The 27595-nt window shown below is 47.8% G+C and overlaps 1 protein-coding gene across 1 annotated transcript in view; it reads left to right on the top strand.

Moving 5' to 3' along the window:
• The window catches only part of UBE4B (ubiquitination factor E4B), a 50126-nt gene that overhangs the window by 11836 nt on the left and 10695 nt on the right, over positions 1-27595 (top strand). Inside the window, exons 3-22 of the mRNA XM_056865635.1 lie at positions 1926-2061; positions 4418-4505; positions 4786-4930; positions 6238-6466; positions 7031-7426; positions 9043-9159; positions 11875-12016; positions 12713-12813; positions 13612-13726; positions 15091-15174; positions 17532-17588; positions 17718-17834; positions 17953-18051; positions 18290-18403; positions 19424-19622; positions 21249-21387; positions 23840-23939; positions 24550-24677; positions 26543-26641; positions 27148-27383. Of these exons, the coding sequence (XP_056721613.1) occupies positions 1926-2061; positions 4418-4505; positions 4786-4930; positions 6238-6466; positions 7031-7426; positions 9043-9159; positions 11875-12016; positions 12713-12813; positions 13612-13726; positions 15091-15174; positions 17532-17588; positions 17718-17834; positions 17953-18051; positions 18290-18403; positions 19424-19622; positions 21249-21387; positions 23840-23939; positions 24550-24677; positions 26543-26641; positions 27148-27383 (2841 nt within the window). The remainder of the gene's footprint in view (positions 1-1925; positions 2062-4417; positions 4506-4785; positions 4931-6237; positions 6467-7030; positions 7427-9042; positions 9160-11874; positions 12017-12712; positions 12814-13611; positions 13727-15090; positions 15175-17531; positions 17589-17717; positions 17835-17952; positions 18052-18289; positions 18404-19423; positions 19623-21248; positions 21388-23839; positions 23940-24549; positions 24678-26542; positions 26642-27147; positions 27384-27595) is intronic.

Raw genomic sequence — 27595 nt, 5'->3', positions numbered from 1 at the left:
GATGTATTCTGCTCTTCCCAGAGCGAAAGAATACTTTATTTTTGGCATGAGGACCTTTTCGGTGGCAGCCCCATAATTTCGGAACACCCGCCCAGGGAGGTGCGCCTGGCCCCCTCACTTTCAATCTTCAGGAGGCAGCTGAAGACAATTTTATTTAAAACTGTGTTTTACAAATTTAGTTTTTATTTATTGGCAGTCCTAATTGAGATTTTAAATTGTGGACTTTGAGTTTTTTTAATAATTGTCTTATTTACATTGTAAACCACCTTGAGGCCCACAAGGTAGAAAGGCGTCAAATAAAGGGTTTTAAATAACTAAAGAGAGAGAGAGAGAAACTGGGAGGCGGCAGCAGTGTGGGCAGGTCGTTTTCCACCAGTTTCCATGTGTGCTTAAAATAAAGAAAGGGCTCTGTGTGACGTGGTTTGCAGGAATCTCTTTGCAGCAGGATGAGAGCAGAGGCTGCTGCTTCTGTTTTGGTGCGCAAGAAAGAGAACGGCCTCTTTGGAAAACCGTCCTTGGAGTCGCTCCTCCTTATGCGCTCCCAGATGTCTCCTTCCCCAGCCCTGTTGGCAGCAGTCTTGGAAGTTAAACGGGTTTGGCAACTGCTGTCAAAAGCGCCAGGGTATTCTGGAGACATGAAGCATTGGACGTCAACCAGGAAGAGGCAGGTTCAAGTTGCTACCCAGTCACGGAGCTTGTTGGGTGGCTCTTAAGAAGCCTTAATCTAAAGGACATTGTAGTGTTCTGGGGAGGGTAGAGAGGCATGAGAACCCTGTAATGCTGGCCTGAGCTGCCTGGAAGTAGAGTTGTGTGTGTGTGTTAAGTGGTGTCAAATTGCTTCCAAACTATGGTGACCCTATTCATTAATGACCTCCAAAAGTCCTATCATTAATAGCCTTGCTCAAGTCTTGCAAGCTGAAGGCTGCGGCTTCCTTGATGGAGTCAGTCCATCTCATGTTGGGTCTTCCTCTTTCCCTTCTGTCTTCAACTTTTCCAAGCATTATAGCCTTTTCCAGTGACTCTTGTAACTTTGGCCTCATTGCCCAAAGTATGATAGCCTCAGTTTAGTCATTTTAGTTCGTAGGGAGAGTTGAGGCTTGATTTGATCTAGAATCCACTTATTTGTTTTTTTCGGTGGTCCTTGGTATCTGTGAAACTCTCCTTCAGTGCCCCATTTCAAATGAATGAAGGGCAGGATGCAAATGTGAGATTGTCGGCTCTGAAAAAAAGGAGTCCAGTGACGCTTTAGCAAAAGGTTTCATGCGTAGGAGCTCACTTTGTCAGATGTATTGAAGATGCATTGAATTGTCCATTAGGATAATTCGTTTATATGCACGACATAGGTGGGAAAGATATGCTACACAAAGAGGAGTGTTTGAAGCAAGATCCAATCATGTGTGCGCCACTCCCAACTGTTAGGCAGAGTAGGATTAGTGCACGATAGAACAAGATAAGCTGATAGAACAGGTAGTTACAGAAGTATAGTTGATCCAGTTAACATCCCTAAGGGACATGGTATGCATGATAATGACACCTGTAGTGGGTGAGGAATGGCAGGTCCTTGTTAAGATCTGGTTCGAGTGTCTATGCGCACATGTCAAGTACATTCCCAATAATTTAAATTTAATTTGTTGGGAATGTAGTTTGCTGCTGCTTTGATATGCATTTCATATGTAAATTAAGATACCCTAATTGGCCTTTCAATATTGTATTTTATAATAATTTTTTTGCCAAAAGGTGGCTAATAGGATGCTTGAATGTCTCTGCCTCAACCCCTGCCTCCCTTGCAAATAATTCCCAGTATGATCTTCCCCATCATGTATCTGAAGTGAGCTGGGACTCATGAAAGCTCCTATGGAAAGACATGTTGTTAGTCTTTAAGCTGCCTCTGGGCTTTTCTTACATTTTTGGTGTCTTCTCTTCAGGCGTAGCCCACCGAAGCCAGAGCAGCGAAGGAGTGAGTTCGCTCAGCAGTTCTCCTTCAAACAGCCTCGAAACCCAGTCGCAGTCCCTCTCCCGGTCTCAGAGCATGGATATCGACAGCGTCTCCTGCGAGAAAAGGTAATGGGAGTTGTTTCTGGGTTTCTGATTTCAGCCTGTCTTATGGGCAGCTTCTGATGCTGTTTCTCTCTCCCCCGCCCCCTTTTTAACCAGAATGTGTGACTAGCTAGTGGCATGGCTGCTGATAGTGAATTAAACTGGCCTTCCCTACCAGCATTGGTCTCATTGTGTGTGTGTGTGTGTGTGTGTGTGTGTGTGTGTGTAAAGTGCCTTCAAGTCGTAGCCAACTTATGGCAACCCCTTTTGGGGTTTTCATGGCAAGAGACTAACAGAGGTGGTTTTGCCAGTGCCTTCCTCTGCAAAGCAACCCTGGTATTCCTTGGTGGTCTCCCATCCAAATACTAACCGGGGCTGACCCTGCTTAGCTTCTGAGATCTGACGAGATCAGGCTAGCCTGGGCCATCCAGGTCAGGGCTTAGTCTCATTACCAATCTTGAATTCTTCACGCCCATCACCCCTCTGCATATCACACCTAATCCAATCATGCCTCCTAATGTCATTTACTTGCTTTTTACATTTACATTGCCATTGGGAGTCTAATTCACTCTTCTCTACTTAAGGATAGATGGAATCACATTCTAGCTGTATCCTAAGAAGTGAGCTGTGGCTCACAAAAGCTCATCCCCTCCAGAAATTTTGTTAGTCTTTAAGGTGCTACTAGACTCCTACTCTTTCCTAAATTAGCCTTCTGATAGTTATGTAGGCAACCTTTACAGGAATTGGTTCTTCTTGGCTATGGATAACTGGCCAGGAGCACTTGTCTAAAAATGCTGAGGGCTAGTAACTTTATTTTTTAAGTCTGCCTTCATCTCCTGGTTCCTTAAAGTCCTGATAGGTGTTTTGTTGGGGCATTTAAGTAAGTGGAAGCTACAGTGACCCCTTCATCTGGGGAAACGCCTTTCCAGTAAGTCCTGTTGTTTCCATTGTTCACTGGTTTTTACCCAGCAACTGGAAGGGAGGAGCTAGTTTGACAGTAGGAAACCAGGCACTACTGGTTGCTCACCCCCCTCCCCATCCTAAAGGGATGAAATGGAGCATGTTTTAGAAGCTTTTCTTAAAAGGGCTGGGGGGACTGATTGTAGGGCTTAAAATCCAAAGTGGGTTAGGGGAACAGAAGCTGATAATGAAAGCTTCCAATGTTAAAGCGAATCAGAATCGCTGATAAGGCAGGTGAATAATTAACCATTCATAGAATGCTTAAAACAAGATGGGAAGGGCAGACCTGGTGTTTAAAGCAGTTGCTGATTGGCTGGATGTTTAGAGAGGTGGCAGGCTTACAATGAAGGCATCCAAAGCAACAGGAGAGTCATTTATAAATGGCCCAGGAGGCCACCCTATTCTGGGGTCAGGGTCAAGCCCGATCCTTACTCTGTGGCTGCATTCACAAACCAGGAAGCTTAGAATGCTGCTTTATTGGGCAAGAAGCAGACTGAATTTAAGGGCTTGATTTGGCCCTGGCAACAACCCATGGCTTAATGAAGATTTCCTGGTTTGCAGTTTTGGTACTGCGTGACCCCTAGGGCTTGTTCATTTTGCAAAGCAAACATGGCCTGTTGGATGTCAGGCACTGATTTTCACAACAGCAGATCCTTACCCCCCCATAAATTAGTGGAGTGGGTAGCAAGTGTCTCCAGTAGGCTGAACATTTTAGTGTGGGCGATGCATACTTCTATGGCTGTAGGTTCCTCTGGGTGTGAAGTGGGCATCGCTGGGGGAGTGGGGGGGGGGGAGTTATGGATTTCCTGCACTGTGCAGGGTGTTGGATTAGATGACCCTTGAGATACCTTCCAGCTCTGTGTTTCTATGTTTTAAATGAAGCCCCAGCTCTGAAGCTCTCTGGGTGGCCTATGGCCAGTCACTCCCTCTCAGAGAGTAGTTGTGAGAATAATGTGTGTGTGTGTGTGTGTGTGTGTGGGGATTTATGTATGCCACCCTTGCACGAAGAACAGGATAAAAATGCAATAGATTTCCTGAGGGGCCATGAAACATGGTAAAGCACGGCTGCACAAGCCAAATGCAATCCAGTAGCCATGCAGTATGGCCTGCATTTATAGTCCTTCTCTCTTCCCCCACCCCACCCCCAGTCTGGGCAGTCTTAGGCTGGCGCCAAAAGTAAGAGGGTTTTCAAGCCTTTGGTCGGCCATTATCTAAGGCTGAAGGTCTCCTTTTGGGTCATAATGCTATGTGAGCAGCAGGTTACGGAAGGCCAGTCTATTGACTGGCGGCTGTTAATGGCATCACTTTTTATGGCTCCGCTTTTTCCTGTATGCGTCAGTCTTTTCTCCTTTTACTTGCTTCTCTAAGCATGCCTGCTCAAAGTGTCCGGAGATTAATGGCTTCTTTGCTCCGCTTACAGTATGTCCCAGGTGGACGTAGATTCAGGAATTGAAAACATGGAAGTCGACGAGAGCGATCGAAGGGAGAAAAGGAGTCTTTCCGATAAGGTAGGTGAACCCAAAAGGGGGCAGCAAGAGTCTCGTGGTTATGGGTGAAATGAAAGCACATGTTTGGTAGCTCAGGTTGGTTGGTTTTTGGATGTCTAGCTTGTAATCCGGCTAAAATTCACGCTTCTCTTGCACATATGCATTGGGTGCGGGGGGAGGTCCAGCGTTCACAAGGGTGCTTAAAACGTAATTTAAGATTATGCAAGAGAGGATCAGCTGCCCTTTTATGACCTTGGCAACCCAAGTGAATGCTTGACATTTCCCTTTTCCTGTGGTGCAGGAACCCCCGTCAGGATCCGAAATATCAGAAGAGCAAGCCTTACAGTTAGTCTGCAAGATCTTCAGGGTCTCTTGGAAGGACCGTGACAGGGACGTCATCTTCCTAACTTCACTTTCTGAGCAATTTAAACAGAACCCAAAAGAGGGTACGAAACACAGGCATTTCCCCTTTCTTTTAAAGGTTAAATCGTGACCTATTATGTGTTTTATAATTTATATTGGTTTTATAATTGCTTTATTTATGGAATGGCCTGCCTGAGGAGGTCAGGAAAGCTCCCACGCTCCTGGCTTTCTACAAACTGCAAAGGTGAATTATTTAAGAAGGTTTTTCTACGCAGATAATAGGGTTGCACTGCACAAAATGGTTCACAGACTAACAGCGCATTCCTGAGCTCTAAGGGCGAAAGCCGTTAGGAGGACAGGAAGGCGCTGTGCCGGCGTCTGGGGCCCCAGCGCCGGTGTTCGTGGCCCCAACGCCAGTGCGAAGGCCTGGATGCTGGGTGCTGCCACGGCAGCGCCACCCTGGGACACTGACTGGCCTTCCGGTGGTGTCCCAACATCATCAAAGGCTGCGCTGGCATCCCGGGAGGCATTCCCGGGGCATTCTGGCACCAGGGTGGGGGAGGAGCTGCCGTTAGGCGGTCTCTATAGCCCTTTCATGCTGGAAATGCCCCTTTTTTTGGGGGGGGCAAGATACGCCACATTTTAGGTGGCGTATCTCCCACCAACCCTATGAGGGTTGTACAGATGTTTGACGCCCCGAGGTGGTCTTTCCGCCGCGTTGCCTCCAAATACCGGCGCAGCCATTCCTCTCAACTGTAGTATCCCCTTTTCACAAAGATGAAGTTCCCCCCCTTATTTTCTGTGGATTTGCATTGAAGTGACTAGTGCTGCGAGCTGGCCCCATCCATCTGGCAGCGTTGGGTTTCCCTGGGCGGCAGTGAGCCCCCAGATGCTTTCGTCATCCACAGAGGGTGTCTGAGTGGGTACCACATTCTGTGTGTTTATGTGGGGGGGGGAGTTTGACTAAATTCTGCTGGTGGCTCAACTCCCACTGCTTTAACGCCTTAAAGACAAAAAGCCGTCTCACCCTGTTCTGTTGGCAGACGGGCACGTCAGATCTGCCAACACCTCCACATCATTCCCGGCTCCCCTTTTGGTCGGTACAACAGTGGAGGATGGTTGGTGTGAGCTTTGAAACTGCTAGAAGAAGCTGTCCTTGCTCTCTAGAGCTCCCCTCTTGACCTCTGCATGCTGCTTCGAGGGTGGTGTGTGGGAGGGGAGTGTTTCAGCAGTGGGCTTTTTATGGGGCAGAACATACGCTTGGGCCTTGCTTATGTGAGTGGTTATCCTGGGATAACCCACTCCAGGCCTCAAACGCCACGTAGGGCATCAGTGAGACAATTACCACCAAGGATGGCCGCGTTAACGCTCTTTCCTCCTTTCTCGAAAGTGTTTTCGGATTTTAAAGACTTGATCGGACAGATCCTCATGGAAGTTTTGATGATGTCGACCCAGTCGAGGGAAGAGAACCCCTTTGCCAGTTTGACGGCGACGTCCCAGCCGATTGCAGCAGCCGCCCGCTCGCCTGATAGAAACCTGGTCCTGAACGCCGGCTCCAATCCGGGAACGAGCCCCATATTCTGCAACGTGGGATCGTTTGGTTCCAGCTCCTTATCAAGGTAAGCGGGTCATGTAAGCTGTCGAATTCCACGTTGAGCTTTGTGAGTCGATGCAAAGATTGTGTGTTCTGAAATTTTTATATTTCCAAGTTCTCCCTGGTAGGTGATGCACAACAAAGTGTTTCTTGTAGGAGGAAGGCGGTGTGTGTGAAATGCGTAGCTGTTGTGTATCCAGCTAGCTCCTCTTTAGTCCTGGAACTTTTGACCCTGTGAGGAACCCTGTGAGATTTTTTTACTTTTCTCTCCTGTAATGAGAGCCAGAATCGTGTGCTTCCACTTAAATACAAATAGAGATGCTTACAATGCTGGTAGATGTTTCATAGGAAAAAGCATATGCAAACGGAAACATTTCCTCAGAATTTTTAACATTCAGTTTCAAAACTTAGTGTGGATGACTCTCTAGTCTCTAGGGATAAGCCCTTGTGTTGAGACAGGTGCGGTCTGGAAGGGGAATGTTGCATCTTCCTGTCACTGATCTTGCAATCTCTCTCTCCCACTCTACATAGTTCTAAGTGGCCGGTCTCTGTCTGTCTCCTTCTCCCCTCCCTTTTTCTTTCATCCTAGTCTCTATGGAACTAGCCCTGCTCCTGCCCTCACCCCTTTGGCCGGCTCCTTCCTTGCGTCTTCTGCCAGTCCGGTTGCCCCTGCTCCCGTGCCTTCCCTTTCAGTCAGCCCTCACGTCCCACAGGCGGGTCCGCTTGGAGTCCTGCCCTCCTCCTCGAGGTACCGCCCATACACCGTGGCTCACCCGTGGGCCTTTCCGGCTCCTCCCGCCTCGCCCTCAGTGGCCGTCTCCATCTTCTCTCACTCTCCAACTCCTCCGGTCATGAGCACCAGTCCGCCGGCTGCTCGGGCCGCTTCGTCCAGGATTAGACCCATAACAATGGCTCTGCCGCTGTTCACTGCTTCACCTGGGCCTCTCAGCAGGCGGCCGTCTCTCCTGAGCAGGACGCCGTCTAGGTATTTTGTGGCTTCAAGAGTTTGCTGTTTTGGTGTGTATCTTGCAGGGTTGCCGTGACGTGCATTTGGAGGCCTTGTGCTTACAAGGAGCTTGGTTGACTAACCCCTTTAATAAACATCTTTAATAAACGTCTGGCTTAGAAATTTAACAAACTGTGTGATCCCAGCTAATACTGACCACGAGCAAGGCCGCTTAAGACACTCGGGGTCGGCAGCGTTCGTGGCATAAAGCTAATGGGGAGGAATGCAAGAAAGGAGATGGGGACAGGGAAACGCTTATGCACAAATTTACTCGATGCAAGAAGAATGATCTGAGGTCTTCCCCCTCTCTTGTATTTGCATGTCTGTGATCCAGATGGACTGTCCACAGCCCCATTAAGGACGATAATTGTTTTCTGTGAGCTTTCTCTGCCTGTCTGCTGTTTCCTATCCTTTGAAAACTGTTGCATAGATCAGGGTTAGCTGCAGTTGACTGATGTTTTTCTCAGGTGCTTTTTATACTTTTCACCTGTTACTCAGACTGAAATTCGTAGCCTGTAAAGCTAAACTGTCTAATAGTGTCCTGGTTCATACCTTTTGACAGTTAAACTATTATGCTGTTTGACCCATAGCTTCTGTGTTCTTTCTGCATGTTCCGCACAGGGACTGGGTGGTGCGGGCACAATCTTGGTGCCACTGTGCCTGGCTTGCAGTCCGCTTAGAGCACCAGTGGTTTTTTTTTTTTTATTGCTTCGTATTGCCAACTGGGACGTGGAGAGTCTGGTTGGGATTTAGCCTGGTGCAAGTGTGGAATCTTGACTGGGTGAGTCATTGGTGTGGTGTGCCCAAGTGGGCACAGCAGAATTGGCAGGCTGAAAGAGTTGTTTGTTTGAAGATGAGAAGTTCGCCATAGTGCGCAAATCTGTCAAAGCTGTGTTGGGAAAGCTGGAGATACTTGCAATCAAGTGAACCCAAGAAATACATTAACTCTATCACCAGGCCACGACTGATGTGAGAAGCTAGTAAAGCATAGAAGAAAGTATATAAGGATTTTTTTTGCAGAGCAGCAGGTTGAGACTGACCTGGAATTGTTTAAGGGAGTTGGTTAGAGTTCCAGGAAGAGGGGGTGGTTCTGGGATTGAGCAGCAGAAAAGAGTTCATTGGGCATCTCTCAGCAGCTCAGGGCAGATCCTTTGCTGTCAGAAAAGCCCCCATTTAATTCCTAGCACCTTCAGTTAAAAGGCTTCCCATAGACAGGCGGGGCAGAGACTCTGCCCAAGAGCTTGGAGAGCGGTTGCTGGTCAGTGCCTGATCTGGCTATGCAAGGCAGCTTCACAGCACTCAGAAAGAGGCTTGAAAGGCTTCTGTTTGAATTGCTGCCTTAAATTACCTTGCTGCTTCCACTGGTTTGGAAACCTGCTTTGCCTTTATTGACATGGAGTGGATACTTTGAGCACTTTGGTGTTTGGATGACTTGCAGTGATTTGTGGGGCACATTAACTCGGTTGCGGCTTTAACGAACGCTGACTTTCAGGCTTGGATTTGGTGCATGCTTTTGGTGAAGGTGGGCTTTTGGGCCTTCTGTCGCTGTACCCTCCTTGTTTATTCATGGGTCCTATCTGCTTCCGTTACGATAGCCTGTACGACAGCCCTTTCCCCCTCTTCCTTGCCATTTCTGATGTGTCTGGGGACAGTTCTGATGAAGAAAATGAAGATGACGAGGATGACTTTGCTTGTGTCCAGTTTGGGTCCAGGTATTAAAACCCCCCCACGTAACTTTGTCAGTCTCGGTTGCTTTTCAGATATGTACATGCCTGCCTTTCTGTCTTTCCTGCCCTTTCCCAAGACTGATATTCAGTTCTATTCTCATTGTTTTTCCTCCCTTGTCACTAGCTTGCATATTAACAATTATCCCCATTGAAGCCCTGATTTTCCTTTTCTGTGCTTCAGCGTAAGGAGAAATGGCTCCTTCATAGCGAAGGGGAGTAGGAATGGCCTTTGCATTGGCTCTTAAACTGGTTATTATTCCCTCTTGGAACGATTCTGTGCCTTCTCTTTGGCTCTGGCGACGCTTTGAGTTGTCCTTAGGTCTTCCATTGACAGCCTGCAGTCACATGAGCCAAGGCAGAGAGACTTAGATATTCCTGGAGGATAGTCCATGGCAGTCAGCATTGGGTAGTGATTAAAGTGTCGGATTAGGATCTGGGAAATCCAGGTTCGAATCCCCACTCTGCCATGGAAGCTTAGAAGATGCTAATCTCATGTGCCCATGCAGGTTAAGTGGCAGAAGGAGCAGAAGGGAGTGCTGAGATGGAGTGTTGGCATGATGAGGAGGGAAAGAGTTCTGGGAATCGGAATCAAAACAGTTGTGAAACATTGATGCAAGCAAATGTTAAGTGATGTCTTTAGCTACACATGAAGCTGCCTTATCCTGAATCAGACCCTTGGTCCATCAAAGCCAGTATTGTCTGCTCAGACTGGCAGCAGCTCTCCAGGGTCTCAGGCAGAGGTCTTTCACATCACCTGCTTGCCTAGTCCCTTTAACTGGAGATGCCGGGGATTGAACCTGGGACCTTCTGCATGCCAAACAGATGCTCTACCACTGAGCCACGGCCCCTGTGCCAGGATGGAGCCCTACCTGCTTTTAAAACAACCACGGGTCTTGGGGCACCTAGTGGGAGAGCCAGTGTGGTGTTGGGGTTAGAGTGCTGGTCTAGCATCCGCTTCAAGTCCCCACTCCGGCCCAAGGTCAGCAAGTTTCATGGCAGCTACATACACTCGGCCTAAACTACTCACAGGGTTGTTGTGAGGGTAAAATGGAGAAGAGGAGAATGGTGTAAGTCACCTTGGATTCTCATTGGGAAGCAAAGTGGGGTATAAATGATGTTAATAACTATAGTTTGTTTGAGGTAGAGCCCTCTCTGTCAGAAGCAAGAAGTTGGCAGATGTATACATACAGAGCTATAAGCGTAGAGCTATAAGGATGGGTGGGTATTACCGGGGAAGTCCAGAGCAATCCAGTTTCCTGGGATAAGAGGCATGTGACATTACATGTTTACGTGCCATCAAGTCACAGCTGACTTGTGGTGACCCTGTAGGGTTTTCAAGGTGAGATGAACAGAGGTGGTTTGCCACCCAAGTTCTAACCAGGACCGACCCTGCTTAGCTTCTGAGATCTGATGAGGTCGGGCTGGCCTGGATCATCCAGGTTAGGGTGTGACGTTACATAGCTCAAATGAAAGCAAGATTCTGCTGAAAAAGGAGATGATCCACTCAGAGTGGCTCTGGACTCCCAATGCTGATGCTTTAGCCAAATAAGAGGATTAGGAATGGTGAATGTAAACCTCTAAGAAGGGACAGTTGGTTGCCGTAGGGAGGTGGCCCAGTCCCTATTAAGTCCAGGGTCATTAGATCAGCGCAAGAATTCCAATTCAGCAGCATCTCGCTGGACTCTCCCTTTGGAACTCTCCTGCTGAAGTAGCAGAACCTTTTGAGTCTGTTATTGAATTGGGTGCCTGAATATATAAAAGGCCACGTGGCTGGTTTCAAACAGCGCAAGGCTCTGTTTTCCTGATCTGTAAAGCAAAGGTCACGTGACTGTCGTTCAAAGACTGTAAGTGGCATGTTCAGCATCTGTGGTGAAAGGCCTGGTCTGTACATACAGCTGAACCAGGTGATAACAAAGGGGGTGGGGCAGAGGGCTGAGATGGCAGAATGGACTATCCCATTCCAGACTGTGGGAGAGGGGTTACGCTTTGCAAAGCGTGCCTGCTTCAATAGTTTCCTGTAAATGAAAAACTAACACAGCATGTGAAGGGTGGGGCTTGGAACCTTTCTCCCTGATCTGCGGACTTTTTTATTTGCATGAGGGATTCACTGAAAATACGTCCCTCATCCTATCCACTATCTAAAGTGGTACATCCCTTTTATTGTATTGCATAGACTGGCCCAGAATCAGAGATGGTGGCCAGTATCTATATACAGAGTGCTGACATTTTCTAAATATGCAAATAAAACATAGCACTCACACCCCTTGGAGCAAGTAGGTGTCTGTGTCTCTTGGTGTCTTGGAGTCTTCGGCTTGTGCTTGGAGTCTTTGGGGTTATGTGCCTCAAAAATATGCCTAGGACTTAACTGACTTTGAACAGAATCCCCTCCTCTGCCATGTTTGTATCCTTCTCAACTCCAGGCTGATCTGACTTGTGCATACCATCAGCCATGTTGCAACAGGTGCTTATATGGTACCGTGGTTGTGTGTAGGCTCCCTCCCTGCGCCCTGTGTAGGTGGTAATACCATTGGAAAGAACTCTTCCACATGTAAGAAGCTCACCATGTCAGTCAGCGCTGTCCACTAGAGGAGTCTGCTTACTGGCTTCGCTCATCATAGCCCCTCCTGTGGGGACTAATATCTTCCCCATCCTGCTAGGCCCTGACATCTTTGTTTTTATCCCCCCCCCCCCGAAAAAAAGTGGTGGAGGCTCCGGAGGGGCCAGTGTTTCTGACTCGTGCAGCGACCACTTCACCATTGAGGCGTGCAAGGAGACGGAGATGCTGAACTACCTCATTGAGTGTTTCGACAGAGTGGGGATAGAAGAGAGAAAAGCACCAAAGGTATGTTAGGGAGTGAGGGGTGAGTCTTTTAAAAACCCCAGTCGTGAAGCCTCACCTGTTAACTCTCCGCAAAGGAAAGTGGAAGACTGTGAGCCTTCTTTGTTAGTTGTCACAGAGGATGTGGACACAAGCCTCCTCCCTCTATGTGCCATCAACCTTAGAAAAGTATCTCCCAAGTGTATTGGTTTGATCATTTCTGAGTTGCAGAACTGGGTTTGATTCCCCACTTCTCCGCATGAGTGGCGGAGGTTAATCTGGTGAACTGGATCTGTTTCCCCACTCCTACACACGAAGCCAGCTGGGTGACCTTGGGCAAGTTACAGCTCTGTTAGAGCTCTCTCAGCCTTACCTACCTCACAGGGTGTCTGTTGTGGGGAGGGGAAGGGAAGGAGATTGTAAGCCAGTTTGAGTCTCCCTTAAGTGGTAGAGAAAGTCGGCATATAAAAACCAACTCTTCTTCTTCAAGTGCCAGGTGCAGGGTCAGACCCACTGATACCCCCCCTTAGTGTTATGCCTGCAAAGAAGGGAGGGATGAGGCTGCGCCTCCCTGAGCAATCTTCTGACTTGGGGTTTGAGAGCCAAGGAGCTCCAGGCTGTCGGAGGGCCTTCGCCAGCAACCCTGTACTCAGAGAGTGCCAGGACTGAATGTGCTCCTCTGCATGTCATCATCACTCTTCCCCTCAATGCTTCTCTTAGATGTGTAGCCAGCCCATGGTGAGCCAGTTACTGAGCAACATCCGGTCCCAGTGCATTTCCCACGCTGCTTTGGTGCTCCAGGGATCCTTAACGCAACCAAGGTGAGTTGAGCCGAGATGAGGCCGTCCAACTTTCGCTTTTTGTTGCCTGTGCTCAGTTTCACTTTCAGTCTGTACCAAAAATGTCACAATGTAGTGCAGATGTTCTGAGTTGTAAGTGGACATTTTAACTGTCGTGGCTCTTTCTCCTCTCTCCCCTTCCCCCGTCATCAGAGCTTTGCATGCTCTGTTCCCTGCCTAGGGCCAAGTGATAGGCTTGTGTGTTATGGCATCCTCTCCCATAAGTTTCTTTTATCATAGGCTTATGGCTGCAACCTGCTGTAGAGTAATTTTTTTTATTCTTAAAAAACCTCTTGTTTTCCTTGGCCTGTTGCATCCCCCCCATCCCCCCCCCCGCATTTGCCTGTTTTTAATAGAGGAGTGCTAAAACCTGACACTCCATAAAAAATCTTTTCTCATTAACACGTTTTAAATGTTTCTGTCCAGGCTTCTCCATACAAAATACCCAAAGCGGCTTTACAAATGAATGGTTAAAACTGCATAAGCTACTATGAAGAGTGTCAATAGAAGCAGAATTAGTTTTATAGAGGAGCTAAGACTGCAAAAGCAGCAGAGGATAAAAGTATAAAAACAATTAACCCATAAAGCTCAGAACAGGCATTGCAAAAACCAGTAATAATATAAAAAAAATCAGCCAGCAATAACAAAGGAGAAAAACTGAACAATAATGCCTCCCAAGGCAGGTGAGTTGCATGGGAATCATCACACAGCTGCCTTATAAACTGTTATCTCTTCTTCCTCCTTCCCCCGCCCCCAATTCTGGTATGTCCACGTCTGAAGGTCATTGCAGCAGCAGTCTTTGCTGGTCCCGTACATGCTCTGTAGGAATCTCCCTTTTGGCTTCATCCAGGAGCTAGTGAGAACAACCCATCAGGATGAAGAGGTGTTTAGGCAGGTGAGCAATTCTCTTTGCATGTGTTTTTAAACCCTTTCTTAGCAGCTCACCCCTTGCCTGCCTCTTGATACCCACAGCTAAAGATCGCTTTTGCCTTCGCTTAGCGTTTTTTGTATTAAATATTGCAGTAAGGATATCACCATTTTGTAGCAAACAGTACAATTAAGTCTAATTAGAAGTTATATAGTCACATGGGTGGACTTTTAATCAAAATGGCAAGGGGAGGAGGAGAGAATGGGCTTTACAGGTGGCCATGCTTTTAAGAATTAGACTGTGGGTGGGGGAGAAGCATCAGTAGATTTAATGTTCTGCACTGGATCCAGGCTAAGTTTTCCACTTACCAAAGGGAAGGAGTAATTTCTGCCAGTTCCCCCTTCCCCCTGCAGACCTCCAATTGCCCCTCCTGCCATTCCCGAAGGCCCCATGTTCCCTAGGAGCAGGATATTGGGGAGATCCGTATGCTGCAAATGAGAAGTGGCAAGGCAGGAAAGTTCTGCCAACAGAACTTTCTGTTAGTGGAAGACTGAATCTAGATGCAGCCCACTAAGCAAGAATAAATGTGCTATTTATATGGTAAAATCATTTCTGAGAGAGCATCTTTGAAGAGGGATGGCGTTTTTGCCAGTGTCATGGGCTGATCTGCCTGGCTGTGTTTCTTATTGCAATTTCATTATGGATATTACAGATCTAATGTTTGGTTTCGTGAGCTTACGCAGATTATTTTAGAAAGGTGGGATGTGTGTTTTTAAATTGTTGACCGTGTTTGACTGCAGTTGAGTTAGTAGTCAGTCAACAGTGTTGGTCAGCTGACTGGCAAGCCAAGTGCATTGGGGCAAAGGAAGCAGTTATGATCGTATTTTATAATGCTTTGAGGGCCAGGTGATTTGAGAAGCAGTTATGCCTCTAATAAAAACAACAACGTTCTTCTAAAATTAACACAAAACACTCAGAACATTAGTGAAATTATATCTCTTGAGCCTCTGAATTAAACCTGATGGAAGGAGTCCTAACTTCCACGAAGTTGAAGTTGCACTACTACATTAAGGGTCAGTCTGGTCCTAATCAGCCAATGTGAGCTACTAGTAAAAATGGATACTAGTCATGATTCATACCTATTCTCTCCAGGATCAGAGGAGCATGCCGAATATATTAGGTGCTGTGAAACACAGGCAGGATGGTGCTGCTGCAGTCGTCTTGTTTGGGGGCTTCCTAGAGGCACCTGGTTGGCCACTATGTGAACAGACTGCTGGACTTGATGGGCCTTGGTCTGATATAGCAGGGCTCTTCTTATGAGCAGGGGTTTCGTAGGTACTGGGCCGAGATAGCCTTGCTTCCTAATGTGGGTCTTTCATTTGTTTAAGCAGATATTTACCCCCATTTTACAAGGCCTGGCCCTGGCTTCGAAAGAGTGTTCCCTCGACAGCGATAATTTTAAATACCCTCTTATGGTAAGTGATGCTCCTTGCCTTTTATCCCTTTCCTCCCTCTGTTGCAGGTGCTGGCAGTCTGTGGTCTTGCGTTCGCATTGAGGTGGTCATCCTGGGCCCGGGCTGTACCACATTTGACTGCAGGCAGGCCCCCCCCCTGCATTAAAAAGCCATTCCCTACATGTTGAAAAGCAGGCATGGGGGCAGGCGAGAGCAGAGCTCCTCTTTTTCGACATGGCTACTTTTCTGAGAGGAGGCTTGTGGGAGGGGGCTAGCAAAGCATTCATGGGAGTGCCCCCTCCCAATAGTCTGAAGTGGCACAACCCAGGTGCAGCTTTACCCATCGCATTGAGAATTAGGCCTAGTTCATACAGGGGTCAAGTAGCAGAGCCGGAAGTATTTGGAGTAGAGTTTAAAGTGTCCACTGTAGATAATGTTGGGGTTTTGGAAAACCAAGGCTGTGTTTGCTGACAAAGTCACCAAACTATGCTTTCGGATAAAAGGAAATTCCTCTGATTCTAGGTATTCATTTACAAGAACATGGATGGGTTTGGGTCCTTTGGACTAGACAAAGAATCATACAGATGTTCTCTCCCCCCACCCCATCGGAAGAACAGTGGCTTTGCAGGGGGTTAGCCAAAGGAGAGTCCGCTGTTGACTGACCTGAACACATGAAGCTGCCTTATACTGAAACAGACCCTTGGTCCATCAAAGTCAGTATTGTCTACTCAGACTGGCAGCGGCTCTCCAGGGTCTCAGGCAGGGATCGCATACTTGCCTAGTCCCTTTAACTGGAGATGCTGATGATTGAACCTGGGACCTTCTGCATGCCAAGTAGATGCTCTACCACTGAGCCACTCCCCCTCAGTGCCCGCAACTTAAGCAAGGAGCGAGAGCTCGCTTTCCACAGCCCTTCTTTTGTCGTTCCTCCTCTATTGTTCTTTCCTGCACATGGCAGGAGTTGGCGCATTTAGATAAGGATCTCTTGTTCCCTGCTCTCAGCGTTCATCTGACTTTCTGCTCTTCACTGGAAGACAAAGGGCTTGGTGTATAGAGGACAGTAGCCCCATTGACTTCCATCTCTGACTCTCGAAGGGCCGCTTTGGAGCTTGCTGGCTGCTTTGCTGGCTGCCCTGCTGGCTTGTGAGACGTAACGTGCAGTCTTCAGTGAGGTCTCTTGTGATTTGGGATGAGCAACGGGAGGCTCGGGAAAAGGTGGACAGGTTTGCCCCGTTGGGTTGGAGAGCTGCAGATGGAGGCAACGCCAAGCATACTTTCCAAGGAACTTAACCTTGACCAAAATTCCTTTGTTGGTTGCTGAACAAGGCAGGCTCCTGCCCTCCGCCTAGAGGCTTGGGTTTGCACCCTGGGCTGCTGAGAGGAGTGGGCAAATTTCTGGGGGTAGTCCAAGGGTATCTCAGGTGATTTACTGGAGCCAGAAAACTTCAAACAAAATAACAGCACGTGGCTCTATCTAGTTATCAAACACAACATATATTGTATAGGAACAACATCAAAAATTGCAATACAACCTATCTATCTAATGCAATGCGTGCATACACAAAAATCGGTGCTGAACAAAAACAAGCAATATATACAAATATACAGAGATGCAAAGGTAGGTCTCCACCAAATTAGCTACTATGTAAGTCCAACGATGTTTGTCTTAGAGAAAAGAAACAACAGCTTCTTGCAAAAACAGCTTAATATCCTGTCTGTGGACTTGGCTTGACACAGCACTTACAGCGGATCTCCTCCATCTCGTTTACTTAATTGTGATTCATGTAAACTCAAGCCCCTTAAACGGGTAACTGGAAAATCTGGTGGGGACCACAATTCATTATCATGTGTTCAGAACTGGATACAGAACGCATATCCTAGATATTCTATGCGTTTCACCTTCAGGCTTCAGCCTCTAACAAGTCGTCAGTTCACCCTGAATAGTTTCTTAGCAAGTTTCTGGAGCCAGAAAAATGGCTGGTGGACTGTCATGCTCTGTTGCCCAGTAGGACAAGTTCTTTAGTGGTGAAATCAGGCCTGATCAATCCATAGGTTTCGTACTGCCAACCTCTGACATGGGCTGCTGCTGTATACTCCTGTTCCCTTCTGTGCCTGACAAGGGCATTGAGGCCTGATTGCACGCTGGCTCACTGAGCTCACGGGCTGTGCAGTCCCCGATTCAAACCATGGTCTCTGCCAGCCTTCTCCAACGCCTGCAGCTTTTAAAGAGGCAGGCAGCAGTCTGTAGGCCCCAAAAGTAGCCAAAGCTCTTAAGAGGCATCCTTTAAACTCTCCATCCAACAAGTGGATCTTTTCTGTGAGTTAGCCCAGTGGTGGTGTGGGAATCCGTATGAATTGTCATTCTCGTTTCTGTCTAGGCATTAGGTGAATTATGTGAAATCAAGTTTGGGAAATCCCATCCTGTGTGCAGCTTGGTAAGTGTGAAATTTGCACTGTTTGGGGGCAAGCAAGCTCTCTCGAATCACACTGGTGTACAGCGTGCACGCCTCTGGCGTTCTGGCAGTGCATTGGTCATTTTTCCAGCCACACTCCTCTCCCCACAGGTTGTCTCCCTGCCTTTATGGCTACCGAAGTCTCTGAGCCCTGGGACGGGACGGGAGCTCCAAAGACTCTCTTACCTTGGAGCTTTCTTCAGTCTCTCTGTCTTTGCTGAAGATGATGTAAGTGGTATTAATTGGGTTGATGTCCTGCTCCAGAAAAAAAGCCAGGATAACTTCTGATGGTCATTGCAGTGCGAAGTCTGTATCATTCACCTGTCTCTCTTTCTGGTCCTTGCAGCCTAGAGTGGTCGAAAAATATTTCTCCGGGCCGGCCATTACCTTGGAAAACACCCGGGTGGTTAGTCAGTCTTTACAACATTACATGGAGTCCGCACGGGTATGTGTTGATGAAGCGGGGTAACCACTTCACTGCTGGTTTGAGTAGCGTTTTCACAAATTGTAATTTCCCTGCATCTAAAGAACGTTGGGATGGGGCCAATTGGGAAAGGGAGAGGGGAGGCTTAGCCCAGCCAGGCTTCCCAGCAGGGTCTTTGGCAAAGGGCCTCTTTAGTGGGACCTGACCTGGTAAGCCCCAGTGCTTAGATATGTTCTTCTCCCCTTTGTATGGTTTTCAGCAAGAGCTATTCAAGATCCTGCACAGCATTTTGCTCAACGGGGAGACCCGGGAGGCAGCCCTCAGCTACATGGCAGCCATGGTCAATGCCAACATGAAGAAGGCTCAGATGCAGGTGAGGTGCCCGCTAGTGCTTGGCTGCCGCTCACGTGTGCTCCCCTGATCTGCCTTGATTTTGCATTTTTTTCTGCTAACCTTCCACTCCCACCCCCCTGTTGCTGTGAACCTTTCTCTGTTTCTGGCTGTGCATCGATTTCTTGTAACTTGAAGCTCCTCGTCCTCGGTTTTAAATTGCCACTTTCAGCATCTCAGAGGTGTCTCCCCTTGTTCTGTCCATTGCGGTGGAGCGTATGCCCTGTTGATGCTTCCCCTGGTTGCTCTTCTGTGTCCAAAACTGTTTTCTCACCAGTGAATCATAGAATCATAGAGTTGGAAGGGACCACCAGGGTCATCTAGTCCAACCCCCTGCACAATGCAGGAAATTCACGACTACCCTCCCCCCCCACACCCCGTGACAGAAAACAACTCAGCACCATCGTCCATATGACAGCCCTTCAAGTACTTGAAGTACTTTTCTCCTCCTCCTAAGACCTTTTCTTCAGCGCCCTTCGCCTCCTCCTTTCATACCCCTCCACCCCATCAGACTTGAAAGAAAGTGAGGGTGGACAAAAAAGGAAGTGGGGCAGCTTATCTCGCTAGCTGTGGGAAAGGGCAGGCGAGGAGCCCAGCTGGCCAAAAATTGCAGCCTGTCATTCATGCAAACTGGATACAATCATACGTTTTTCCACTGCTGGCAAAACACCACAGGTGCAATCCTGGCAAAGCTGAGCACTTTGAAATCCCACTGGCCTCAGTGGGAGAGTCAAATGAGCTCCCCTAGAAATCAAAAAGTGGGACTGAAAAGCGGTTCGTTTTGTCTGGGTCTTGTGGCGCCGTCACCTGTAGGCCTCTGGCTACGGACGGGCTTCTCTGTTACACTTTGCAGCTTACACTTGCCAAATAATTTTGTGGCGGTGGCATTGGCAGTGACGGCTGGCGCTGTGGTTTGCCAGGAGCAAACCAGCCTACACCATGGTGCCACCGTCACGAGTTTCTGCCTTTTGGTAACATTGGCCCGCCTTTCCCCGGCTTGCAGACGGACGACCGCTTGGTGTCTACGGATGGCTTTATGCTCAACTTCCTGTGGGTGCTGCAGCAGCTCAGCACAAAGATCAAGCTCGAGACGGTTGACCCCTCTTACATCTTCCACCACCGGTGTCGTATCGTCCTCCCGACGGACGAGACACGCGTGAAAGCAACCATGGAGGATGTAGCCAGCTGGATGGCGGAGCTGTGTGAGTGCCTCATGTGCATCTTGCCCCCCCCCCCCCCGTGGTCATCTCCGCCCTCTTGCCGGTTGGAAATGCACAAAAGCAAATCTGTGGTTTGGTTTTGGGGAGCAGTGTTTGGGGCTGTAGGCTCTCCAAGGTAACCCCAGTCCTGGTCCAACTAAAATGCAATTCTGCAACCCTGGATCATCATGCAAATTAAATATACATTTGCCTATGTTGCTGTCTTTGGAGTAATTGTGTTAATCTGGGAGGGGACAAAAAGCTGCACAGAATATCAAAGCCACAGAGGAAATCCTGCTCAGTCCACCTCTGGTATTTTGAGATTTTGCCAGGTGTGGCATCCATGTATGCTTTCAGTGTATTGTGATGTTAAGGTCTCGAAACTCTTTATGTAGAGGGGGAAATTATTTTGTGGTGGCTGACTTGGTCGGGAAAGGGCAGGATAGAAGTAGAAAGAATAGTTAAATTGTGGAACTCCCTGCCCCAGGATGTGGTGATGGCTGCCAACTTGGAAGGCTTTAAGAGGGGAGTGGACATGTTCATGGAGGATAGGGCTGTTAGAATCATAGAGTTGGAAGGGACCACCAGCGTCATCTAGTCATGGCTACCGGTAAAAAGAGATACTAGTCATGATCCGTACCTATACTCTCCAGGATCAGAGGAGCATGCCTATTAGGTGCTGTGGAACACAGGCAGGATGCTGCTGCTGCAGTCGCCTCGTTTGTGGGCTTCCTAGTTGGCCACTGGTTGGCCACTGTGTGAACAGACTGCTGGACTTGATGGGCCTTGGTCTGATCCAGCATGGCTTTTCTTATAAGTAAATAAATTCAGTATTGTCTACTGTAGCTGGCAGCTGACCTCCAAGACCCAAAGCAGAGATAGGGTGATACTGGGTTTAGGGGGAGCGACACCGTCAGACTCAGGAGAGTTTAATGAGGATTTAATGGGTTTAATGAGGATCAGTTGTAGAAGTTTTGAATGCAGAATCAATCCCCAGCATAACAAGGGTGGAGGGTAGTAAGTGTATCCAGGAAAGACCTTTGTTTGTGTGAGCCTGTGGAGAGCTGTTGGCAATACTGCGGTTGTTAGACCAGAGGCCTGATGTGGTATCTTAATCTTTATTAAAAACAGTCATAGACCAGCACAGCTCTTCACAATTTACCACTAAAACCCTTAGTATTAAGCTCTACCCACAAGTTTAACCTGATGTGGTATAAGGCAGCTTCTTGAGTTCACCGAGGGCCACTCGTGTGAATTTTATAACATCCCAGGTTCAGTCTCCGGTGAAAAAAGAAAAACTGGCAGCAGAAACGGCGAGGCTACTGCCAGACAGAGCAAAAAGCACTGAATTAAATGGGCCAAGAAGTCTGGCATGCTGCAGGGCAACTTTGTGTGTTATGTGCCGCTTGCCCCAGCGGTGATTCCCTGCCAGCCATTGCCATTATCTGTTTTGCCTGCAAAGATGTTGACGGATGCTACACACCAGTGCTGTGTGACTTCCAGGTGTTGGATGTGCTGAACCCTCGCAAACGTCTTATTCCAGATGAGACGTGACAAGGCTCGTTTGATTGAAAGTCTTAAGAGCATCACCTGATTCACTCGTGTTATGTTTCTTCCCCCTCTCCCCAGCCAGGGATCAGGCTCTTTTTTCTGAGCCAAAATTTCCGACAGAGTGCTTCTTCCTAACCCTCCACGCCCACCATCTCTCCATCCTACCAAGTTGCCGTCGCTACATTCGAAGACTGAGGGCCATCCGGGAGCTTAACAGGTTAGATGCCGCACTTGATGCATTGTTGGTGAAGGGAAGTGTTCTTCAAGCAGGAGGTTTTGGCCACTGATCGGGGAGGCACCGAGCAGACCCTGAAATACTTGTTTGCTACTTCTTTAAAAGGTGTAGTAAAAGGAGGAGAACAGCTGTTCTGTATACAGAAAAGGAGTCTTGTGGGCATAGTGATTACAGTGTCAAACTGGGTACTGGGGGAGCCCATGTTCGAATCCCCACTTTGCCATGGAAACCTGCCAGGTGACCCTGGGCCAGTAACCCACTTTTAGAGAAAAGCAGGGAATCCCTTTTGAATGTTTGCTTTGTTGGTCAGTGACCGTAATAAATTGAATTGATTGATTGAGAAAAGCAGGACATAAATGTAACAAAGTAAATAAAATATTTAAAGCAATTAGACACAACTCCCAACCAGATGTATGTTTAGTGATGCTTCTCTTGAGCAAGGGGAAGGAATGCTGTTTCTTTAACAGCCCCCCCCCCCCGGTCCTGCTTCTGACACCTGCAGAGATGGAGTTTGCTGACATATAGTAGAAATACTGCAGATCCAGAGGAGCACAGCCTGGCCCTGACTTGGCAAACCCAGCTGGCTGTGGGAGGGGGTCGTGTTTCTGCCAGATCTCTCCGATGCTGGGGTTATTGTCTTCTTTGAAAGAGCCGTCCTCATGTTCCCAGAAAGCCTGTGGGCCACAAATAGCGTCATTGTTCATCTAGTGCGAAGGTGGCTCGCGTAATTGATGGCCGTAAGTTGACAAGGGCAAGCTCAGTATGCTCAGAAGGAAACGGGGGTGTTTCAGGATTTTGGCACGAGCAGCCACAACAATCTGCAGGGAAAGGCGTGGGGGGAGGATGGTGGGGAGGCGAGAGGAAGATGCAGATGTTGGGAGCTAGTTGGAGGGGATCGGCATCCTGGTGTGCTCAGAAGGCAGCCTGCTAAGGAATGGAACGTGTAGAATTCTGTGTATGAGGACAAAGATTACTTCAGTGGTTTATTTGAAGGGCAATTGTGAGAGATTGGGAGTCCTAACCTTGGGCATTAAAGAGGAAAGTTTATTGTTTTTGTAATATTACTGTGCTGCTTGCTTTCAGAGTGGCTAGGCAGGAAAATCTAAAAATCCATCAAATACATTTAAATGATCACTAGCCGGTCCAGAGCGCCTGGTTGGCATGCTGAAGGACCCAGGTTCAATCCCTGCTGCCTCTGTTTCCAGGATCTCAAGTGCTGGGAAATGACCTTTCTGTGCTCCGAGACCTTGGAGAACTGCAGCTGGTCAGAATAGGCAGTACAGAGTTATATGGCCTATGGTCCGGTTCATTGTAAGGCGATCCTGTATGGTCAGTTCAGCGAAGCAGTCATAGATTCTGTCCAGTACTGAACCGCCTGTTAAGACACATTCAGCTGAATGCTGACTAAGAGCCAAACTGGACAGGATGGTGGCCCATGGGTGCATCCAGTGGCCGCCAGTGCCGTTCTAGAAGCAGTTGTAGCTTTTAAAAAATTGCCGCAAGGCCCTAATCTGAACTGGGCGTGTGGCACAGCAGCCACGGGAGCTTTCACCCCCTCATGCCTTTTCGAGTGCCAAAACAGCCATGAGAACACACTAAATGCACGTGGTCAAAGCTCCAGTCTCCTTCTTAGAAAGCTGATTTGTGATCAGACACATCCCAAAGCTCTTTGCAAATACGATAAATCAGAGTCATCCATATAAACGCAACTCTCTCGGGCCATCATTCATAGAATCATAGAGTTGGAAGAGACCACCAGGGTCATCTTGTCCAACCCCCTGCACAATGCAAGAATTTCACAACTACTCCCCCCCATACCCCCAGTGACCCCTATTCCGTGCCCAGAAGATGGCCAAGGTGGGCTCCCTCTCATGATCTGCCTAAGGTCATAGAATCAGCATTGCTGATAGATGGCCATCTAGCCTCTGCTTAAAAACCTCCAGGGAAGGAGCGCTCACCACCTCCCGAGGAAGCCTGTTCTACTGAGGAACCGCTCTAACTGTTAGAAAATTCATCCTAATGTCTAGACGGAAACTCTTTTGATTTAATTTCAACCCGTTGGTTCTGGTCCGACCTTCTGAGGCAACAGAAAACAACTCGGCACCCTCCTCTCTATGACAGCCCTTCAAGTACTTCATGAAAGTATTAAACCTTTTAGGTTCTTGAGGCTTATTTTCATGTGTTTCCTGCAACTCCTAAGGGCTAAAAGCTTTTTCGTTAGTTCAAAATGAAAATGGAGCCTGATCGAATTAGCCAATTTATTTTTCAGCAACTTGCTGACCCAGAGGAGGGGAGGGTAAGGGGGCCCAGGCGGACTGCTTGCCTCTGTTCACAGCTTGGGGAGCTCTTATTTCTACCCCTTTCTTGATTTGCCCAAGCTTACGCTTTTTAACCTGATTGCTAGAGCTGTTTTTTATGTGTGCCATTTTTACAGGACGGTGGAAGACCTGAAAAACAATGAGAGCCAATGGAAGGATTCCCCCCTGGCTACGAGGCATCGAGAGATGTTGAAACGTTGCAAAACACAACTCAAGGTCTGTGGCTATTTTTAGGTGACGGCTGACCAGTCCCGTGCTCAGCTGTGGCTCTGAAGGTTTAGGAAGGCAGCCAGCCAGCCACATGCAGAGTTTTTCACAAATGCTTCAAAGTGTGCGCTGGGTCCTGCTTGTGTGTGTTTAGAGCCACACAGCCACGGTTAAGTGAACACTTGTTTATACATCTACATACTATTCCTGAACTGTTGCTGCCTTGTGGAGACAGGGCGAAGATGCTTATGAAATGTTGTCTCAGAGCTTAGGTGGAAACAAACACTTCATAACTCGGCTGGACAAAAAAAGCTTTGGGATAAAACCTGCCCTCAAAAAAGGGTCAAACTCCACCGGCCCCCCTGTTTTTGACTGAAATTTCTGACTTTGACCCTGTCAGTCCTGACTTTGCTTTGTTCATATACATGGGGGAGAGTTCTGGCCATGCCTGCTTGGAGCAAACTTCCGAGGAACATGGTGATGTGAGAGGTAGAATGCTGACAGGTGTGGGGCCCTTGTCAGCAGCCTAAAAAAAAACAAAAAAACCCTGATTGTGTTTGGGGTTCAATTTCTGGTGGAGCGCATTTGGATAACCTTTCTGTTACCATTCCTTGTGCAGAAACTGGTGCGGTGCAAAGCTTGTGCGGATGCTGGCCTGCTGGACGAGAATTTCTTGAGGAGGTGCCTGAATTTCTACGGCATGGTGATCCAGCTCTTGCTGCGGATCCTCGACCCTGCCTACCCTGAGTGAGTGGTGTTCAAAGATCTCCTTGTCGTTCCTGATTTGGCTTTTGTGCCAGTGGAATTCCTGATTAGCTGCTTTGGTGTCGTGGTTAAGAGCGGTGGTTTGGTGCAGTGGACTCTGATCTGGAGAACCAGGTTCGATTCCCCACTCCTCCACAGGAGTGGTGGAGTGTCAGGTCTGCTCTCTGCGTTCAGGGATAGTTTTGGTTTCTCGCAGATGCTCTGCCTTGCTCAAGGACTGTTTTCCTAACGACTGCATTCCTCTCAGGCTTTGAAGCTCGTGAGAGCCTGGCCCGTCGGGCTGAGGGGTTATCATGCCAACCTGTGCTATCTGATATGACCTGTTTCTCCATATAGTCTGCTGTATGCCCCTTTTGCCCCATTCCTGCCTTTTTTACTGTTGCAAGCTCTGAAGACCTGTATGATCTCCATTAAAGTCAACTCTTCTTTGGATTACCTGTCTGCGAGTGTTGCTTGTGGGGGTGCATCGGGAACAAGTGCTTACATTAAGCCTAATTTGGTGAACTGGATCTGTTTCCCTGCTCCTACACATGAAGCCAGCTGGGTGATCTTGGGCTAGTCACAGCTCTCTCAGCCCCAACCAACCTCACAGGGTGTCTGTTGTGGGGAGGGGAAGGGAAGGTGATTGTAAGCCGGTTTGAGTCTCCCTTAGGTGGTAGAGAAAGTCGGCATATAAAAACCAACTCTTCCTCTTCTTCAGTTAATTTTTTGGGAGCTTGCAAGTGTTACAGGTGGGGCAGGTTCAGTGCTGGGCTTATGAAAAACTGGGAGATGCTCTTGACCGGCAATGCCACGATGCGGTTTTAAAAGGTGCCTGTTAATGGGATGAGATTAGGAAGGATGATGTTCCCTTGGGAAGGGGGTCGTGGCACTGTGGTAGAGCACGCAGTTGGCATGCAGAAGTTTGCATGCAGCACCTCCATTTAATGGATCTCAAGGGGCAGGTATCGAGGGGCAGGTCTTTCTCTGCCTGGGACCCTGGTGATATTCTGCTGGTCAGAGACCTGAACAAGATGGACCTATGGTTTGACTTGATATCAAGCTGCTCTTCAGATATTTAATTTGGTGCCAGAAAGAAAAGAAGTCTGCCTCAAGCGAGTGTGTCTGGAGAGGGCACGCCAGAGCCCAGTGCCTTCTGCAGAAAAGGCGAAGTCCGTGCTTTTGTCGTTGTGGTGGTCTTTAGTCCACAGTGGAATAAATCTAAATTCCTGTAGTATTTGTATGATCTCACTGACTGTACACCACCTTTGAGCACCTCTCTGAATTAGAAAGGCGACATGTAAATACCCTGAGCAAGTAGATAAAATCAAATGTCCTTGTGGGGCCAGAGAAATTGAAGACTCTGGCCATGTTATTCTTAGATGTAATTATTATAAGGACATTAGACAAAACTTGATTCATCCACTGGTGAACCTAAGGGAATCTGATTCAGAAGAAGAGGAAATGAAATTTCTGCTATGGGAAGGGGGACACCTTTAGTCTTACCCAAGTTGCTAAATTTTGCTCAGTAGCTATTAAGGTCCGTTTGAGAGAGACCACTAGTGGTAATGTTAATATTGGCCACAACTAACTTTTAGGTAAATTTTAGTATAATATATTTATTGCAACTATTTTAGCATTTTATGTTAAGCTATGGAGATACTTTTGATTTGATACCTGCCCTTTTAAAATCCTTTTTAAGATTGTAGTTTTATTCTATGTTCCGGTAAAAGCTGTAAAAAATAAATAATAATAGATAAAATCAACTTTCAATATTTTTTGCCAGAATTTCTCAAGCAAAGAGGAAAAAAATTGCAGATGTCAACAGCTCACTGTTCAGATAAATATTTTTCCTCCTGTCTACGCAGCATGAAACTGCCTTTAAGCCTTGACGTCCCGAAAGTGTTTGCAGCGTTGCCTGAGTTTTATGTGGAAGATGTTGCAGAATTTTTATTTTTTATTGTACAGTAAGTGGAAACTTTTTTCTTAGAGAGTCTTGCGGATCCAGGGGTGTTAGCATTTCTGTTTAAAGGACTGAGGAAAGACCGGGCTGTCTCTGGCTTAGAATGGAGGGATGTGTGCTGTTCCCCCCCCCCCCTTTGGGGTTCTCTTAATCTCTTATGTCCCTTATTGCCTCTCTTGGGTACCCCGTCTAAAAACATTTCCATCCCTTTATTGTGGTTACTGATACATGCTAGTAGCATCCTGCCCCTAAGCGGGAGCTGTGGGACTAGCCATGGGTCATGTGCTGTGATGCTGCTGCCATGCAGTAGTCGGCTGTATGCATGCAAGAACCTGCATATTTACCTGTGGGTCACATGACCACCATCTGTCTGGGGGTGCAAGAAGGTAGCATTTGCGGGAGTTAACTAACACATGAACTCATAATAGGAATTCTGAGCTGCCGCAGACCATATAACTCAAGAAAGCTGCCTCTTGTTCCTCTCTCCGTTTCACCCTCCCCCCCACCCAGATATTCTCCTCAGGTACTTTATGAGCCCTGCACTCAGGACGTTGTGACGTTCCTCGTTGTGATGCTCTGCAACCAGAACTACATCCGAAACCCCTACCTGGTCGCCAAGCTGGTGGAGGTGATGTTCATGACGAACCCGGCCGTCCAGCCGCGGACGCAGAAATTCTTTGAGATGATAGAGAACCATCCCCTCTCCACCAAGTTGTTAGTCCCGTCTCTGATGAAGTTTTATACAGGTGAGAGGAGGCCTTATCTCCTGGGTACCTTATCTCGGTTGCTTATCTCCTGCTTTCATTCTCCCCTGACCAACCCTAGAATAGGGTTGATGTCTCTTGACCTTTGTGGGACCTTTGTAGTGAAAACTGTTGCCCCCCTCCCGCTTCTGTGGTAGGTAGCTTAAGGTTTGACCCTTCACAATTGGCTTGAGCAAGCTAATTTCTTGCCCCTT

The sequence above is a fragment of the Euleptes europaea genome, chromosome 19 (genome assembly GCF_029931775.1).
Source record: "Euleptes europaea isolate rEulEur1 chromosome 19, rEulEur1.hap1, whole genome shotgun sequence".
NCBI lineage: Eukaryota > Metazoa > Chordata > Lepidosauria > Squamata > Sphaerodactylidae > Euleptes > Euleptes europaea.
Note: the sequence above shows the minus strand (reverse complement) of the source record. Positions and strands in the feature narration are given on the sequence as shown.